Genomic DNA, 19850 nt, shown 5'->3' on the forward strand with positions numbered 1-19850 from the left:
TAGCACAAAAAGAAAAGGCACCAAGCCATGGCAACGTGGGCAATGCTTGCAGCCTCCATCAACACAAGATTGTGGCATGATGATGAATCCTGCTAATAAATATAATAAAACGTGCATAGGATTTACTACTTGTATACTGGTAACCCGCAACCTACTCTGATTGCTTTTTCAGAAATCCACCATGTGCACAAAAGTTAATGTAATTAGTGATTCTTCAGAGAGAAGAAACATCGTAGGCATAGCGTTATGCATAGCTTAGTTTTGAGATACCTGTCTTTTTACATCTTGGTGTTATCAAAAACTGAATTCTGAGCGCTGTATTGAATGCACTAATTACACACAGCTGTAGCAATCTTTTTAATTATTTTTAGAAATGGGGGTCTCTAGTTGGCAGAGGTAGGTACCTTTGTCCAAGTAGGGACCCTTCTCCCTAGTCAGGGTAAGGGAGTTACACTCCTTCAATAACCCCTGCTCACCTCCTTGGTAACTTGGTACGAGCAGTCAGGCTTATTTCAGAGCCAGTGTGTAAAGCATTTGCACATAACCAACAACAGTAATACAGTGGAAACATGACTAAAGATGCAAGGTCTAAAACATGTCCGCTCCAGCTGGGAGTAGGGAGAACTCCCACCCTCTTGGGAGTTCCCTTCTCTAAGGCGGAAGATCCTGGACAGACCTTTGGCGTGTTCTATGCAAGGGTGGTGTTCCACCATAAAGTCCATTCCCTGTAGGGAGATGGACGACCTTAACAGTTTTGGGTTTTCACCCCTGATCTGCATTAACCATCTGAGGGGCCTGTTGGGGAGTGTGGGGTGAGGCTCCCCAAGCCAGAATGGTGTCAATCTTGGGCTGCTGGGGCGCCACCTGGCCGCTTCCTAACTGGTGCCCCAGGTACACCACAGAGCCCTGCCCGATCTGGCACTTGCTGGCCTTGACTGTACAGCAACACTTCCCAGAGGTGCTGTAGGTGTTCTTCCCAGCTAGAACTAAATACTGCAGTGTCGTCCAGGTAGGCAGCACTGAAATCCTCCACTCCAGCCAACACCTGGTTGACCAACCTCTATACGGTGGCAGGGGCATTCTTCAACCCAAACGTCATCACCCAAAGCTGGTAGTGCCACTCTAGGGTTCGTCAAATCATATGTGCTGAGTAACTTGGCAGCTCCCAATCGATGAATGAGCTCATCAGCTCGGGGGATGGGGTGCGCATTAGTCTTGGTGAAGGCATTGAGCCCAGGGTAGTCCACACAGAACCGCAGTTCTGGAGTGGCACTGGGTGCAGCAGCCTTTGGGATCAAGACCACTGGGCTGGCCCAAGGACTTTTGAAGGGCTCTATCGCCCCTAACACCAATATCTTTAAGACCTCCTTTTTGATGCTGTCCCTGACCCGGTCAATCAACCTGTAAATCTTGCGTTTTACAGGAGGGCTGTCCCCACTGTCCACGTCATGTGTACACCAGTGAGAAACACCTGGGGTCAGAGAGCACAGTGTGGCAAACTGTCCCAAATTCTGCTCTGGAGTCAGTGTAAGTGGTAGGATCACACCTTCCACTGACCCATCGTACTCCTTGGTAGACCGGAGGTCAGGGAGAGGTTCACTCTCCTCTTCCACCCCATCATCTTTCACCAAGAGCATTCCCACTTCGGACCTCTTAAAATGAGGCTTGGTGCGGGTCACATGGAGGCCCCTCAAAGTGTTCCTGGGAGTCAGCAAATTCGCCAGGTAGGTGATGTCACTTTTGCGCTCCACTACCTCAAAAGGCATAAGGTTCCACTGGGGCCATGACCCACACAGGCTGAAACTCTACCAGAGTGGCATTATGGTCGTACCAGAGTTTAATCTCCTCTGGGCTTGATTCCAGGTTCGCCTGAGCGAGTTTCCTGAAGCTGGCAGTTTGGTTCCTGAAGGCAAGCATGTAGTACTATAAATCCTGGGGAGTTTTCCTGGGAGCTGTCGCCCAGCCTTCCTTGACCAAACTGAGAGGTCCTCTCCCTAAGTGCCCATACAGAAGCTCAAAGGGACTGAACCCTAATGACTTCTGTGGTACCTAACTGTATGCACACTGAAGGCATGATAAGAGGACGTCCCAATTACGCCTCATGGGTTCTGTTAGACCCTTGATCATGCCCTTTAAGGTTTGGTTGAACCTTTCCACCAAACCATTACCATGTGGGTGGTAAGGAGTGGTGAACTTGTAGGTTACACCGCACTCCTTCCACAGGGATGTCATATACTTGGATTTGAAATTGGTCCCACGCTCAAACCACCTCTCTGGGGAAACACACGCGGGAAAAGATCCCCATTAATGCACGGTCCACCACTGGCCCCGTCTTTGTTCTGAGAGAGATTGCCTCCGGGTACCAGGTGGCATGGTCCACCAAGACCAGGATGTACCTGTTGCCCATGGCTGTCTTGGCATCTAGTGGCCCCACAATGTCCATCCCAACCCTTCAGAAAGGGGTTCCAACAACTAGAAAAGGTTGGAGAGGAGCCTTACATTTCCTCCCACTCTTACCACTTGCCTGGCAAGTTTGGCAAGACCTGCAATGTCCATCTGACTGCCTTCACATTTGCGGCCAATGAGTCAGCTCATATAAGTCCCAAAGTTCAGCTACCTGCTCATCTGTAGGTACTGGGGCGCCACCCTCCGGTTCAGCCTCCTAGCGAATCGTGGTAACCTCTGGGCTGGGTTTCTCACGCCCTCTGGCCTTTCTCTTGGCAGGAACCTGGGCCACTGTTTCGGGCTCCATGTGCATCTGATGACCCTTTCCAGCCGCTAGTGACCGGGTAGTCACGAGTGCCCACTCTGGCAACCCAAGCATCTCCAAGTGAGACCTGAGCTCAACATCCTTTCACAAGGACTGCTCCAGGTTGTTTCCTAGCAGGCAATCTACAGACATGGTAGGGCTCACAACCACCCTCAAGGGACTTGAGTCCCCCCTGCCCCCCACCCATTCAAAGGGAACCTGCGCCACCATACACTTGCACTCTGAGTTGTCCACAGAAACTACTTGGTAGAATGCCCCAGGGACTACTTGCTCTCTCCTCCGAGACCAGGTGACACTGGGCTGAGATCAAACTGGCTCCGGTATCTCTGAAAGTCTCTACCCTTTTCCCTTTGATGGTCACCCTAGCGCTGTATTTTTTTAGTGTTAGCAGGCACCTGGTTTCACGGGACCATCTCACTGCCCCCTAATGAGACGAGGGTCATTTCTGCAGGATCCCCAGCCTCCCTTGGGTACCCCTGCTTCCCATGCGCTACACTATCCTACACCTTGGGCTGACCACAGGTGGGTGGCTGTGCCCTCTTGGGGCACTTGGGCTCCCCCTTCAAGTTTACTTTGAGTTTTATATAGCACTGGGTAGACCCAGAGATATCCGAGCGCTTTACATAAGGAACAAAAATAGCGAGTTACAAGGTACAAAAATGTAAACATTTGTTGCACAGTAATTACAAAGTGAGTGGCTAATCATGAGGGGGGAGAAGGCAAAGGGGTACAAGGATAGTGTTCTGAGAAAAGGCGAGAGGAAAGGAGGGAACCAGAAGGGGGGGGATGGAGTTAAGGCAGTCCACCAAGAAGGAGAAAAATGTTCGAGGATCGTCAGGGAGAGTCCGGAGGGAAGGGAGAATGGACAGAGGTCAAACAAGATGGCGGGTCCAGGTCGTGGGTATCGACGGAGACCAACACCAAAATGGCGGGATGCACAAAAGTCAGAAATCCAGAACGAAGAACCAGAGAGCAGGATTCAAATAAGTAGAGTCCGAGGTGGGACGCAGCCACAAAACCAAAGGCGGGCGGAAGGCTGTAGAAGGCGTGCAGTGGCTCAAGACCACGGGGGCATTGGTGTAGATGATGACCCACCTGCTCACAGGCATAGCACTTGCGGGGGCCGGTCTCTGTGTAGGTTTGTCTGAAGAGACCCATAGTTTCTCATCTCCTGGGGGATGGGAACCTTAAGCCTTTAGTTTTCTACTGCAACCGTTGACTATCATTGGCTCTTTGTGCTTCTTTGCTACTTGTACCTAAAGCTCTAAAATATCCTATCTCCGGTCCCCTTATGGCATTTTTGTTATTTTTATGTCATTTTGTTTAGCAAATTTACTCAATTTTTCTAATTCGTTTTGGGATTTTTATTGTTTTGCATCTTGCCTTTATTACCGTTTTGGTACTCCATACATATTATACACATTGCCTGCCTGCTCTCTGCCATAGCCTCCATGGGGCTGAGCTCAGGCTAGTTTAGTGACTTTGAGGGTTATCCTTGACAAGAGTTCCGATTCTTCCTTCAGGTGGGTTGTCACCGACCGCAAATAATAATTACATTTCTTACACTAAAGTAATGCTAAACTAAACTGTTTGTTCTTAGTCTGTTAATTTGACTATAATGGTCTCTCTCTGTTCCTGACCCCAATGTGTGGTTTATGGAGAGGCTGAAAGTATCTGCCATGAACGTAAGATCCATCCATGAGAATATAGGGAAACAGCGGTGAATAACCGTGCTAAGACCCTTGTATCACCTTCTAGAAAGGCTGGTAAGCTCCAAACACAAGAGGAAGCAACCACTGCATAGTGTGTGGTTGTCTCTTAGGTGACTGAACAGCCATTCCCCTGTTGTGATAGATGGAGGATTTCACCCTGAATTGATAGCAGTATGGAATGAGGAATCGTGCAAGATTTTAACCTACCACCTTCACACTCATACACCACAGATTTCACTTTAGAGCGGGTTCTTCCTTGCTTACGGCGGTCGGTTTCTGGCTCTCATAATCGTAACAGACGCAGGGGATCGTGGTGAGCTTGTCATCCATGTAGCAATGTCATGGTGGATGGAGCATGGTCAGCAAACACACGCGTGAAGTGGCCTAAGAACTAGGTTGTTTCATTTTTACTTGAACTCGAATCCTGAGGTTTATGGTCCCAGGAAACCCATTCAAGCGTATAAATGTGAGCAGATTTGTGCACAGAACTTTTCAGGTGGAGAGCTCCCAGCAATTGCTCCAATAGGGTACAGCTTATGCAACTGAACCATCTCCTACTTGAGAGTTGGTTGCAAATCAAACTTCCTCTTTCTGAAGTATTGGGGTCCCGGATGTGCTGGGAAGACCAAGAGCAGAAATACTCTCCCCTGAATTGAATCCGTATGGCAAGCCACATAATTTTAGAATGTGGAACGGGAAGCGGGGGTAGAAATAGCGTCAAAGAGTTGCAAATAGGCATAATGTGGAGTACAGTGTTGTAGAGTGGCGTGGGGTGTGTCTTAGTGTTGAGTGACGTGGAGTAGCGTATCGTAAAGTGGCATACAGTGGATTAGTGTCTTATGGAGTGACGTGGAGTGTAGTGGCGTCCTTCATAGAAAATTAAATAAAATTAAATAATGTTTTACGATACAGTTATTGACACTAATCCTCAGTGCAGAACAAACCAAAAGTTGTAAATGTGATTTCTACAGTAAGTCAGAACTGGAGCAGATCACACTTTTTTTTTTTTTTTTGCTCGTTGTGTGAGTACCGTGAAAGAGCTGTTTAACTGGCCTTGTCGTTTAGTTTTTATTGGCTTGGCTGTAATGGTGAAATTTTTCTTCCAGAGTGCCTTCGCCATTCTTTGAGCCCTATGTTTAGTGAACACTCTTCACTGAAAGTTCATTGCAAGTTGCCTTTATTGTCTCTGCAGGACCTGGAGGACGAGGATGAGGACTCAGCAGACATGCCCAATCTCCGGTTTTACTTGAACCAGGACAGATTCCAGCCCAATGGTGAGACCAGCTTTAGTGTGCTGTGCCCATGCAAGCATAAGTCAGTGTGAATACCATCATTCGGTTTTGGGAGATATTGTGACAATGAGAAGTATGAAAGATCTTTTTTGGTACATGGTAGGTCTTTATGTCCAGTCTTCTGCTAACACTTTTTTTGGTCCACGCTCTAGTAGAAGATAATGTCCTGAGAAGAGGGTTGGTTCGTCCTACAGTGCTTTGGGCTTTATCTTGTAGTACATTCAAACTAAAACTTACAGACCGGAGCATTTCGTGGTGTATACCCTCCACATTCATGCATATCCTCCATTCTCCCCATGAACTCTCTAACAAGCCCTCTGTCAATTTCTCATAGTAGTTTAAAGTTCAGTTATAAAGGGTCTGTTCTTGACACCATTGCCAACCCTTTCATGGCCGGTTCTTTTAGAAATGCAAACGTTTGTTCCAGGATTCTTAAAAGTCCCTGTGTCGGTCTTGAACCTTGTACATTACCTTTCCAATATAGCTAATTGCAGGGCTTTTTTTGTATTTGCCTAGCCTAATGTTTACCAGTCTATGATGATTTTTTTCTCCCTATTTTTTAGGAATTTTGGCTACATTGCAAGATTGTATAAAGTGATCAAAGCAAATTAATTTGTCATTTGCGATTGAGCGGTCCTGTCCATGTATATGTGGTGGAATATATCCTCCCATCAACTTCAAATTACAGCACAAGTGACAAGAAGGACATAGTCTGCACAATTAGAGTAATATTTCCCAGGAGTATCTGTCCTCTTATTTTTTGAGTTACATTACTGTTGGTGAGCAGTATCATACCGTTTGTAAATATCTCTTATCCTTAGTTGGGGTTATAATGTTGGGAAATATTTTTGGACCCAGATCTGTTTTCCAGTCCATATCACTTATCTCAACCATCACTTGTGGTATATTCATGCAGGCGGTGTTCTTTTAAATGGAGGCAGTCTTTACAGTGGAGGTTTTTAGGGAACTGGTTGCTGATGGCATAAAGCAGTGTGATGGGTGCGACTCAGGCTAGTGCAGGCAAAGTGAATGGAATATTTTTCATGTGGGTAAAATAGTAGGTAGATGAGCTTTGTTCAACTGACATGTGGAAAGGTCCTGGGCTATTTGGGATGTGGGAGATCATGTATACTTAGGGGTACAGTTAAGTATTTTCAGTGTTTAATGTTTGTTTCTGTTACAGGTGTTCTGATAGAAGAACTACTTACTAAATGGCACAAGAACTATAAAATATTGGAACAGTCACACTCCTATATACAGTGGTAAGTGTTGGCCTACCTTTATTGCATGTGATTACAAATCATTCTCTTATTTATCTGTTTCTCTTTGGGGAGCCCCAAACTATATATATATATTTTTTTCTCCCAAACTGTGCGCTGTGGCTGCCTGGGGAGCCGTCAAACCTAGCCAGGGCAGCCGCGCACCAAGCACTTTAATGCATTTTAGGGGCAGCTATACAACAGTTTATTGCGGTCGCAAAGGGGAATTTGGCCACTTTGCGACCACAAAAAACGTCTGCCCAATGTACTAAACCTAGTTTGCGATTCGCTAATCTATTAGCGACTAGCCAAATTATGGTTAGCTACTCGCTATTAGGAAGGGGCATGCCAAGGGCTTCCCTTCCTAATAGAGAGTGCAATTGCCATGTACCATGTCGCAGTTTCCCACCTTTGTCGAAAGGGTGGTAAGCCACTCGCAAAACAGTAAGGGGTCCCTAGGGGACCCCTTCCACTTTATGAATGGGTTTGCAAATATTTTTTAAGAGCAGGCAGTGGTAACAGGGACCACTGCCTGCCCTAAAAAAAAATAAACAAATGTTTCATTTTTTAAACTGGTTGCATTTTTTTTTAACTGCTTTATTACAAAAGCAGTCACAGACATGGTGGTCTGCTGACCCCAGGAGGCCACCTTCCCTGGGAGTGCTAGCCATTCCCAATGGGGTCGCAAATTGCGACAGCCTCGTTAACATTCATAAGGCATGCAATTTGCGACCCCATTGGGAATAGCAAACAGTGTCTGAGACACTGTTGTACATTATGTTTAGCAAGTCGCAATTTGCAACTCGCTACACTTGATGGTCATACATCTAGCCCATAAGACTTAAACACATGATGTCGATGATTTGTAAGTGGCATGCCTAAAGCTGTTAACTTAGTGCTCAATTGATGGCAAGTAGAGGGAGATGACCTCCATATTTCATTGGATCCCCACCTTCCAACACTCCCAAAGTAAGCGTAAGATGCCTGATTTATTTTGTTAGATTCCTTAACTATTTCATTTGTTTCCTCGTGCATTTTACACCAGGGCAAGTTATCAGTAAAGTCGTCCAGACTATTAAACACATTAAGTATTATTAAGCATTGGCACTTGTACTCGAACCATAGGTACTTTCATTACACGTTTCTTCCAGTACACACACATTTCTAGACAGGCCTGCTCTCTACTTGAGCACAGGGAAGTAAAACACCATATACGGCATAATGCCACCATTTAGAAGCAAGAAAGAGGTACTATTCGAAAAATAAAAAATCTGAGTAAACACGTTGGCAATGGGGCCTACATGCATAGGGGTGCTATCTAGCACTGTACGTGGGATAAGAAAGTTTGAGAGGGTACTCTAAAAAAAGGCATGGGCAAAGAAGTGTAACTAAGAATATTTTGTTAGAGGAGCCGCCTTAGAAATATTAAACACACTACGTATATGATTATAATACCTTAATCAGGTTCATACCAATTATTTTCAGGGAGAAAAATGCAACTACTCTAGAGGCCGTGCTTACATTCCCCCACCCTCCAAAAAAGTAACAGTGGGGAGCCATGGGCAATGCCCAATGGGTCAATGGAGCCGTGGTCGAAAAAGTTTGGGAACCACTGATCTATATATATATACACACACACAGTTAAATCTTCCCCTCACGTTGCACGTGAAATCACTGACATCATAAGTGTAAACATTTGTTACATCATTTATATCACCATTGAAACGTAACGTTGCAATGCTTTTGCACTGTTTATGATATCACACAACATCATTGATGGCATTAGGAAAATCAGTTTCAAAAGAAAAGGGCAAATCAGAAGATGGCTTTTCAATGGAAACACCACCTGAACCATAACTTCAGGTTGCTGGCCACCATAAGAGTATGTGCGTGTGTGTATGAAAATAACAAAGGTTAAAGCTTAGGTATAGTTGAAAAACTTTGTTTACTCCTTCTATACGAATCCAACTTAAACTACACAAACATTAGATATTCTATAGTTATAACTTTAATAATGTTATTTACTCTTTTTATACAAAGCTAACTTAAACTACACAAAATTAGAAATTCTAAAGTTATAGTTACCGTTGTACAGAGGAGGTCAGTGTCATAGAGTGGAGTAAAGTACAATGTTTTAGAGTGGAGGGGTGTACAGTGGAGTGGCATGTTGTTGAGCAGTGCGTCGTGGAGTGGTGTGGCATGTTGTACAGTATCAGAGTGGAGTAGAGGAGACCGCATGTTGTGGAGTGACATGGAGTAATGTAGTGTAGCGTGCAGTGTCATATTTTATTTTATTTATTTTAAAAGTTTTATATAGCGCGAACAAGATCTTCGCAGATATCAGAGCGCTTTACATAGAGGGGTACATGAGGGAGCATAGTCAGACAAGTAAATCAATAATCACACAGTACAAATAGTACAAATAAATGAATGCAAAGCCAATCATGTGAATAATAAGACAACTCAAACAAATAAGTAAAGGGGTCAAACGTGTAGTTCAGATCGGTGCAGGGTGTTAATAGGGTTCGAGAAAGTAGTTCAAGTGTATTTAGCCATGAGGATAGCTTTTACTTCTTTTTTAAAGAGTGTAGTGGAGGAGATAAGCCTGGTTTCGGAAGGGAGTGAGTTTCAAATTCTAGGCGCCATTCCCGAGAAGGAGCGCTTGTATGTTTTTTCCTTCCGGAATCTTCGAGGTTTCAGCAGAAGATTGTTTGTGCCTCTCGTGTTTCTAATTCCCCCAGAGATTGTCAGTTTCTGAGCAAGGTAGCCGGGTGAGTTTAGGTGTACCGCCTTGTGTGTCATGCAGGCGATTTTCAGATGTATTCTGGCTTCAAAAGGCAGCCAATTCAGGGATTTCAAGTCCGGGGTAATGTGGGAGTGCTTTTTTGACCCAGTGATGAGTCTCGCTGCAGCATTTAGAGAAGCTTTTAGTGGTGCGGTTGTAGTTAGGGGGAGTCCGCAGAGGGCGGTGCTGCCGTATTCAATTTGTGGGATGATTAGTGCTTGTACTGCGGTTTGGAAGTCTTTGGCTGGGAGGTAGGGTTTAAGTTTCCTCAGAGTATTGATCTGGAAGTTCGCTCCCTTTGTTGCCTTGCTGATATGTTGCTGCATGCTGAGATTGGTGTCGAGTGTTATGCCTAAAGATTTTGCTGAGTCCACGATGGTGGGTTGGACATTGAGTGCCGTTAGGAGTTTAAGCCAATGTTGAGTGGTGGATATCTTCGCTGGGGGTGAGATCAGAAGGAACTCTGTTTTCAGGGCATTGAGTTTGAGGTGATTGTCGGCAAGCCAGGATTGGGTGCATCTGATTGTTGAGTTCAGGAGCAGGATGTCATTGGGTGATTGTAATTTGAGGTAAAGTTGGGTGTCTTCGGCGTACATGTGGAAGTGTACATTGGATGCTTGTAGCAAGGTGGTGAGAGGTTCCATGACTAGGTTGAACAAAGTTGGGGATAGAGAGGATCCTTGGGGGACGCCTAGCGTTACAGGTATTGGCGAGGACATCCGGTTGTTGCTCTTGAATTTCTGCGACCTGTTGTGAAGAAAGGAAGTGAACCACTTGAGGACAGTTCCAGATAGGCCCATTCTTGTGTTTAGTAGTTCTAGTAGATTCTCATGTTTAACGGTGTCGAATGCTGAGGAGAGATCAAGAAGGATGAGGAGGCAGGTGTCGTTTTGGTCTAGCATTTGAAGTGCGTCATCAATTATGTGAGTCATAGCAGTTTCTGTGCTGTGTCCTGCTCGGAAGCCTGACTGGTGAGGGTTGAGGAGATCGAATTGCTCAATGTGTTTAGTCAATTGTAGTTGTGCGCATTTTTCCAGCAGTTTGGCGAGAGTGGGGATATTGGTGATGGGACGGTAATTGTTGAGATCAGAGGGGTCGGCTGTTGGTTTCTTTAGTAGAGGTGTGACCTGGCCACTTTGAGGGAGTCAGGTATGCTTCCTTGTTGGAGAGAGCTGTTGATGATTTTAGTCCAGAGAGGGAGAAGCAAAGGGGTAAAGTCTTTTACTGCGAAGGCAGGGAGGGGGTCCGTGAGGTGATTGGATGGTTTCAGGGTGCTGAGTAATTTGCCAATTTCTTCTTCCGAGTATGTGCCAAAGGTTGACCATGTAGCATTGTTTTTTGGTTCAGTGGGTGCTAGGCATTGGGGTTTGGAGTAGAGGCTTGCGTCAGTGAGGAGATCGCTTTTTATTTTGTCAGTTTTTTGGGTAAAGAAAGCAGCGAAGTCTTCACAGGAGGGTGCCTCACGTCCTGTGTTGAGTGGTTGTGGTTGCTCCTTGGATTGTGACTTGATTAGCTCAAACAGTTTTCTCGGGCGTTTTTTTGCTTGGTCGAGTTGGAGGCTGAAGAAGTCCAATTTTGAGCGTTTTATTTTCCTGAAGTAGGCGTTTCTCTTTTTCTTCAGATCTTTTAGGTGCATTGCGGAGGGAGCTGATCTCCAGGTCCGTTCTGCCATTCGCATGTCTCTTCTATCCTCGTTGAGACTCCCGTCGTACCATGGTTTGGAGATTTTAGTAGAGACTCTTTTTAGCTGCATAGGTGCAGCCTCATTAATTATAGAGGTCATAGCGTTGAGATAGTGGTCAGTCAGAGTTTGGACGTCCGTGGCGCCTGTAGGTGGGAGTAGGAGATTGCAACTGTTAGGCGGCAAAGAGCCTGGGTTGAGCTTTTTCGAGTCTCTTTTCCAGACTTTGGGCTTGGAGAGTTGAGCTGGGTTGACTTTGACTTTTTCATTGATAAAGAATGTGATAATATGATGATCTGACCAGTCGCAGGGTTGGATGGATTCGAGTTGGATAGAGTCCTCTTTGGAGATGACCAGGTCGAGGGTAGAACCTTTCTCGTGTGTCGGGCTGTTGCAAATTTGGGTGAGGTTAAGGGCATCGAGGAAATTTTTAAGACTATTTACCACCGCGTCGTTGCGGTCATTCCAGTGGAGGTTGAAGTCACCAAGGTATATTTGGGTGAGCTGCCGTCCGGAATTGGTTGAGATCATATCCATGATTTGTTGGGAAAAGGTGAGGTTGTCCCTGGGTGGGTGGTAGATGCTGTGAAGAGAGCATATCGGTTTGCCCTCATTAATGATGTCAAGGCAGATGTATTCCCAGGATGTTGGGGATGGTAGGGATGTGGAATTGACTTTCTGAACAGAGAGGTTGTCCCTGTAGATGCATGCGATTCCACCACCTATTTGGCCTGTTCTGTCGAGCCTGATAATGTGGTAGTTGGGAGGAACCAGAATGTCCATTATGGGTGTCGAAGATTCAGTTAGCCACGTTTCAGTCAGGATGATTAGGTCAAGGTCCCGCGATTGGAGGAGGTCAGCAAAGGCTGCGGAATGTTTCGTGGCCGATCTGCAGTTGAGAAGAATGCATTTGAGACGGGGTGTGTAGAGGGTGTTAGCTGGTTCTAGCGAGAGAGGGACTTTTCTAAGGTTATTGGGGATGGAGAATCTGCTGTTTAGTGTGGGTGGTCTAAGGGGATTTGGGTGTATCGTGGGAATGTTGCGGTGTGGGGTGCTTGTGTGAATTTGGGGGGCTGGGTCATAGGAACGGAGAAGGGTGAGTGTGTCGAGGTCAGAAGAAGAGTTGTGGGTGCGGCGAGGGCGGTTGTTGCGATTAGGAGCTGGGATTGAGGTCAGATTGGGGGATAGCTGAGTGCGAGAGTTAGTCGGAGGGGTGGGGGACAAGTTTGGCGGGGGTGTAGGTGTGTGAGGGTTTGCAGGGGCGATGCGGGGGACGAGGGCAGTTGCGCCTATGAGCAGGGATTGACGCCAGGTGTGGGGCGTGATGAGGGTGGGAGTCTGCCGGCGGAGTAGGGGACAAGTTGGGAGGGGGGGTGGAGGTGGGTGGGGGGTGTATGGGGTGTGTGGAGAGTAGTTCTTTGATGGCGTGAATGTCTTCTTTGATCTGAGTGAGGGTGGCCGTGATGTATTCCATCGTAGGGTAGGTGGTGGGGGTGGGAGTGGCAGTCGGGGGTGAATGGTTGACCAGGGAATTCGTGTGCAGGTGGGAGGGAGGGCTGGTGTTCGAGCAGGTCTGCGTTGTGTTGGTGTGCGGGTGGGGTTAGGGAGGCGCGTGGTTTTGGGCGGGAGGGGTGTGGATGAGGTAGGGAGGAAGTTGGCGTTATGGTTGATGGCATTGGTGGTGGGCGGGTGGGTCAAGGTGTAGGCTGGGAGACTGGTAGCCGTGGTGGGGGTGTAGGGAGGGTAATGGGGGCTGAGAGTAGGAGGGGAAGTGGGATTGGAGATGGTCCTGTTGAGGGGAGGTGGAGTTAAATTAAGAGAGGGGGTATGTTCTGCGACGTTGGTTAGAGGGTAATGAGGAATGAGGATGGGGGGGGATAAAGGGGGGGAATTGTCGGAGTGCGTGTTATTCTGGTGCTGGGCTAAGTTAGGTGTGTTATGAGTAGGAGCTGTGCTGTCAGCGGCGAGCGGGGTGTTAGTTGTGATAGGAGTGTTGAAGGTATGTGTGGAGGTCCGCAAGTTGGTAGAAGGGGCGGGGGAAAGAGCGGTGTATGAGGGGGAGCGATCTGTGTCTGTGATTGAGTGCTGAATTGGGATAGTGGGGTTGTGGGTAGGGGATGGGAGGTCAGGGGTGGTAGGTGTGTCCCTGGTTGAAGAGTATGTAGCTGTGAGGTCAAGGTTGGTGGGACTGGGGGAGATATGAGTGTTTGCCCGTGAATTGGAGAGGTGTTCTTTGAAGGTGGGGAACATGTTGTCTAGCAGTTCTAGGTTCCTGTCTGTGGATTGTGATAGGACAATCCCGTTATTATAAATAGTGATGGTGGCACTGCCTGGAAAGGCTTGGGATGGTGTGATGGAGAGAGTTAGGCTGTGAGCGGATTTTCTGGTGGAGGAGACGGTGAGTAGGGTGAAGAACGCTTTTCTCCATTGAGCTCTGCGTGTGGTGTGGAAGATGATATCGGTGTTCAGGGATCCATTGACCGGTGAGAAGTAGGTGTCAGCAAAGGGCGTTTCCGAGTGTGACCTAAGGAAGTTGTGTTTAAAGCGTTTGGCGGCTTTTTTGGTGAGTGATGGTGGGTATTTGATTTTGTATGTGTGTTTGCCGATGAGGTCCATGTTGCGTTGAAGGATTAGGTGGGTATGGGAGGATGCACTAGTGTACTATAGTGGTACCAATGTGCAGAAAAACAAGTGTGCAGAAAAACAGGTGCATACAGTAGGTTACACAGTGATGAGTTATAAATTACCCAAGTGGCACTAGTAATCAACCAGCGTAACCAGGATATAAGAGTGAGCAGTAGGGCATATACATACGGTAAACTGTAAGGTACAAGGTGTAAGAGTAGGCATAATACTGATAGTATGAGTATATAGGGGTAGGGTGCAATGGGAGAGTGCACTAATGCACTATAGTGGTACAAATGTGCATAAAACAAATGCGTACAGTAGGTTACACAGTAATAAGTTATAAATTACCAAGGTGCAAAGTACAAGGTGTAAGTGTAGGTGCAATACTGATATAATATAAGGGCAGGAAACAAAAAATCTACGTAGATACGTGATACGTAGAAAAGTAGGAGTGGATGCAGTTTGCAGAACTGTGCGGAATAATGCCGATTAAAGAAGAAATGTATGATATATGAGGTAACAGTAGGTGCCTATCAGGATAGAGAAGTGGAGATAAGTGCAAGTTGCGAGAATGTGCATAATACTGCAGGTACCAGTTTAAGTAAATTACAGGAACAGAATGCAGATGTAGACAATAACGTAGGTAAATCCCACATTCAATCAAAAGTGACACTAGTTATCAACCAACGTATATGAGGTAGCAGTCTGTGCATTACAAATGTTCAAAATACAGGTATAAGTATAATACTGCAAAATTAGGCATTAGTTATCAACCAACGTATATGAGGTAGCAATCTGTGCATTTACAAATGATCAAAGTACAGGTATAAGTATAATACTGCAATAAAAGGCAGACATTCTTTCATATATGAGGTAGCAATCTGTGCGATACAAAAAGTTCAAAATACAAGTAGGAGTATAGTACTGCAATAACCGGCAGCCATTCTTACCCGAGAAGGTGTAGATACCTAATTGAGCAAAGTATTCGGTAAAAAGTTCAAACAATGAAGCCCACCCCGGAGAGAGACAAGTCAGAGATGGCCGCCAAATAGGTGAGATAGAGATAGTAGTCCTCTGTTTATTGCTGTTGCTTAAAATAGCAGGGAAGAGCTGTTTCCCTTCCCATTCATACAAGCAGGGGGGATAGAATTATTAGTCCTCTGTCAGTTGCTATTAGGGGGAGGAATTGCACTTTCTGTTAGAGCCAGCAATGCTCAAGGCTAGCTGTGAGGAATGCTTATCTCTGTGTGGGGGAGTAAGCCGAGGAGCCTCGTGGACAGAGGTACCGGAGGAGATTTATGGCTACAGTTCAATGGCTCCAGCCATTTTGAACAAAGGGGTAGTTTAAAAAGTTTAAAAGTGAGCCGGAGGGAGGGAGAAGTAAATACCTTAAGTCTCTGTGATCCTCTTGAGTCTGTCAGCAGATTTTTGCAGAGTTTTTGATCAAAGAGTGACTCAGTCCCATCTGATTTGCAGTTTTTTGAACCAAGAGTATCTCAGTCCCTTTCGCTCTGCAGAGACAAGTTGCATGTATGTACGTGAACTCACATGCCTGGTTCGGGGCTCCACTCCTGTGTGATCCTGCGTAGTGGCGCTAGACTCGTTGCTGCTGTGGAGCGGGCGGGCGGTGTCGTCTTGGCAGGCTCCTGGAGCTTCAGCTGCCTCTGCCTGGGGTGCCCTCCTATGCTCCTGTAGTGCCGTGTGATCTCTCTGCCCCCCCCCCCCGGGTGCCTCTGGGTCACCTATGTTGCCGAGGGCTTGGCCCGGTTCACCGGTGCACCAGCCCGCGTCTCTTCCGTGTGGTGGGAGGGGGGGGGGGGGGAGTGCTCTTTAAGCCCGCTAAACTCGTTGCTGTGGAGCGGGCGGGCGGTGTCGTCTTCGTCATAGTGGAGAGGCGTGTCCTAGAGGGGAGCAGCGTGGAGTGGAGTGCAGTGTTATGGAGTTTCTTGTCGTACAGTGTTGTAGAGTGAAGTAAATCGGTGCAAAGTGGAGGGGCATAGAGTGGAGTAGAGGGTTGTTGTGGAGTAAAGTGGAGAGTGTCGTAGAGTTGCAAATTGGCATAACATGGAGTACTTTGTTGTAGAGTGGCATGGCGTGTAGTAGAATGGAGTGGCGTGTCTTACTGTTAAGTGACGTGGAGTAGCGTATCGTACAGTGGATTAGTGTGTTATGGAGTGGCATAGAGTAGTGTCATGTGTGCAGTGCAGTGGGATGGTGTGTCATAGAATGGGGTCTCGTACAGTGTCTTAGAGTGGATGGCGTAGAGTGAAGAGAGATGTGGTAGAGTGGAGTGGGGTGTGGTAGACTGGAGTTGCATGTTGTGGAGTAGCATGGAGTGACGTACAGTGGAGTAGACTGTCGTAGAGTGGAGTGGTGTGTTGTACAGAAGAGTGGAGTCGCGTGTGGTAAGTGTCTTAGAGTAGTGGTGTAAGGTGAACTGGAACGCTGTGGAGGGTCATGGAGTGGCATGTCATGGAGTGGGGTATGGTAGACTGGAGGGGAGTGTCACAGTGGAGGGGCATGTTGTAGTGTTGAGTAGGGTGTCGTAAAGTGGAGTGATGTGTCATAGTGAAGAGGGGCATGTCGTACGGTGGATTGGAGCGGCGTGTGGTGTCTTATAGTATTGTTTAAAGAGACGTAGTCTGAGAATGGCTTAACTAATTTAGATGAAATGTGTCAGAAATCTAGATTATGGGATGTAAAAGTCCTTTTTAGGTCTCACCTAGGTAGTGTTTGCGGGATCTCTTCGAGACATGCTGAATCTAGTCTGGGGGCTTTCAGAACTCCCATCGATTTTTCATTTGTTTCTTAGTTTGCCTTTCGAAATTCCTTTTACAGTGGTGAAACGTTGCCATTTGTCCCTCCTTTTTATGTGTTGTTCCCTTCCGTAGAGACTGGCCCTGTTACATGTAGCATTTAACTTCTGGCTATTTATTTTACTTTCGCTGCACTATGTTTTTTCGTTGGTTTCTGGCTGTAACATGAGTGCTTCGGTTTTCAGTCACTCCGTTCCTGTTTATCGTGTTGTGACCTTAGCATGAGCGCTCGTGTTTTCAGTCGGTACTGAGTTAACCCTTCTCATCTAATCTGTGGTTCCCAATTAGAGGCCACTTTGCACTCCCTTTCAAGGAGATGACATTGCTGCTTCTGACAGTAGCTGGTCATATGTCTGCCTTCTGCTGTAAACCTGCACCCCCGACCCCCCACTTTTCCCCACACAAGTGGTTGGTAGCTGCCAGAGTTGGTTTTGTAGGCATGAGACTGAAATCAAGTTAGATGGGTAAGCACATGAAGAGACACAAGCGGACATTCCAAAGGTTACCTGTTTTTAAGTCTCGCCTACGCAGCGCGCAAGTGTTGCTTAGGAGGGACCTCTTGGCATCACTCTGTACTTTCTTGGAAACTTGTGCATGTTTTGCACTGTTTCCAATGAGTACTTGTGCATGCAGAGCGTTTGCCTTGCAGGAGCGAGTAGCAGCGCCATCTGTTTGCAATATCACGCTTGCTCCCGCAAGGTAAATGCTGAGGATGCTCCGGGCTCAGTTCGTGTAAAGCTCCCATCACAAACACGCCCCTCCCTCTGCTGTGAGCTCCTTGAACCTGGGCAAACCGCACTGAAACCAGTGACGCTCCTCCATAAAAGACCATTAAATAAATGAACACAATGCTATTGGACATCATGCTTGTTTACCACTGCCTTCCCACGGGCCACAGTAGCACTACATTCCAATTGCGTAACCTGATTACTCATTTTTTTCACGCGATTCAACAAAAAGCTAGGACAAACAGAAGAGTTCAGGCCAAATGGCCATGGGTTTGAAACACGTGCAAAGTTTTATTTTACACTCCTTCGCAAAAGTCTTTGGAAGAAGATGCGACTTGCAATGGTTTGATTACTTTGTGTCATTCACTTTGGTGACAGTGTTTGTATTATACAACTATTAACGGCAACACCATGTTTCAGCTAAAGGTAGACGTACCTTCAGGAAACGGGCTCATTAAAGCTGGCTTGGGTATATCGATCAAAAATTGAAGGGTGTTCTGTCCTCCTAACCCTTGGAGCCCCTTCTCATTCAGCATTGGGAAGAGCTGTGAACAGAGCCACCGCTGGCTCTACTTCCTGACCCACGTGGCCATCAGCTGACGTGCAGTGCTATTTGCAGCTTGTAAAGCAGCAAGCCCCATTGTTATGGCTTTGTAGCACATTCTCTTCTCTCTCTGGGTGCTTTTTGGACAGCGCGGCCATTAAACCCTGGACTGACAGTGCGACTATTGAACTCAGTCGGGAGAAGGACAGCGCAGACTTTAACCGCTTTGTCAACTACCGCATGGGGAAAAGGAAACCAAAATAAACGACACACTTGTGTGAAGCGTTTGTCATTATGAATTAGAGTGCCTGCAAAGCATTTTTTATTGTTACGGTCTCGCAGCCTTTTTATGTTTTTGGAGGTAATTTGGCAGAATTACAGGCTGTAAATTACGACCGTGTAGTTTGTCGCAGCCTGCCCAAATTCTTTCTGTACTTTGCTGCAAGTCAAGTTTAAATTACTTGATGCATTGTTGGGCGGTGTGTTCGCTCACGCTTTGATGGGCTGTTAAATTTTCAAATGTGCTGTAGGTATAAATTACCACTAATGATTGAGGGAGAGGCAGAGAAAACATTGCCATATGCCACCCGTGATTTAGTGTCCCGCCGAGCTCTCTGCAGCCACAGGGTCACCGACCGAACCTCTGGAAATGTCTGGCTCGCTTTCTGCACACTGGTGTGATCTCCTGCTTTCATGCCATTGAGAATGGTAGAAAACCATAATAATGTTATGGCTAAATTGGCTCATTTTTATCATTAGACCCAAAGGTTTCTTCTGCAGTTGTTGGAATAGCAGAATTGTATTTAGCAGTGCTCGTTGTTCCGAATAGATCAGGCTAGGCATGCCACTAGGCATCTTTTTTTGTATCAATGGTTATATAAATCGTGTGCTGTTTTTTTTCTTCTACCTTGTACATTGCAGAACATCTCCATTTTATCCTGAAAACTTATCCTGCTCCTCTGTTGCGGCCTCTCGGACTCTGTAGCGCGGCCATTGGAGGAGGGGGCAGGGGTGGAGCCGGGGTCGCTGTATTTCCTTTGCAGCTCCCTTGTGCTAAACCATTCATTAACTTTCCAGAGGCTTATGAGGTAGACCGGCTGGCTGAGACATTCTTTTTTTTTTTAATATATTTTTTTTAATTATTTTTATAGCAGATTCACAGGAAGCCACGGACAATCAATCAGGTGTTTCAGGTATAAATCATAAATAATGCATCTCATAGTCAACAGAAGGATACACAGCCATTTAGCCCACATCCCGAGGGTCGGGCGGCGAGTCATGATTGAGCACTGTAGGCTCTGTTCCACATGTAACTGTAGGCTTTCAACGGGCATTCCTAGTATCTGCTTTTTTTCCTTTTTTGTTACTGAACCCCACCCCCCCTAACGAACAAGAACACAAGCTGGATATCCTAACACATATGTACAAAAGAAAAATAGCAGCAATTACACTTCCATTCCCCCCTTTGTCTCTCTATTGCCAGCAATGTCCTTCACAGTTCTGAACCAGAGATCGCAAATGCCCTGCGGTATTCCGCAAGTTTAGGATGTGTCATCGTACCCTTTGTAGAGAGGTCCCAGTGTCCCGTCTCGTACTCCCTGCAGGCCACCCCCCCCTCACAGCCCCCCATCAAGC

The 19850-nt window shown here is 46.5% G+C and overlaps 1 protein-coding gene across 2 annotated transcripts in view; it reads left to right on the forward strand.

Annotated features, from left to right (window-relative positions):
• OGFR (opioid growth factor receptor) overlaps positions 1-19850 on the forward strand; it is a 127662-nt gene that overhangs the window by 34868 nt on the left and 72944 nt on the right. For both annotated transcript variants that reach the window (XM_086932831.1, XM_086932830.1), the window contains 2 exons: positions 5675-5756; positions 6958-7036. In XM_086932831.1, the coding sequence (XP_086788957.1) occupies positions 5675-5756; positions 6958-7036 (161 nt within the window). The remainder of the gene's footprint in view (positions 1-5674; positions 5757-6957; positions 7037-19850) is intronic.

Source organism: Lissotriton vulgaris, chromosome 7 (assembly GCF_964263255.1).
Source record: "Lissotriton vulgaris chromosome 7, aLisVul1.2, whole genome shotgun sequence".
NCBI classification, from domain to species: Eukaryota; Metazoa; Chordata; class Amphibia; order Caudata; family Salamandridae; genus Lissotriton; species Lissotriton vulgaris.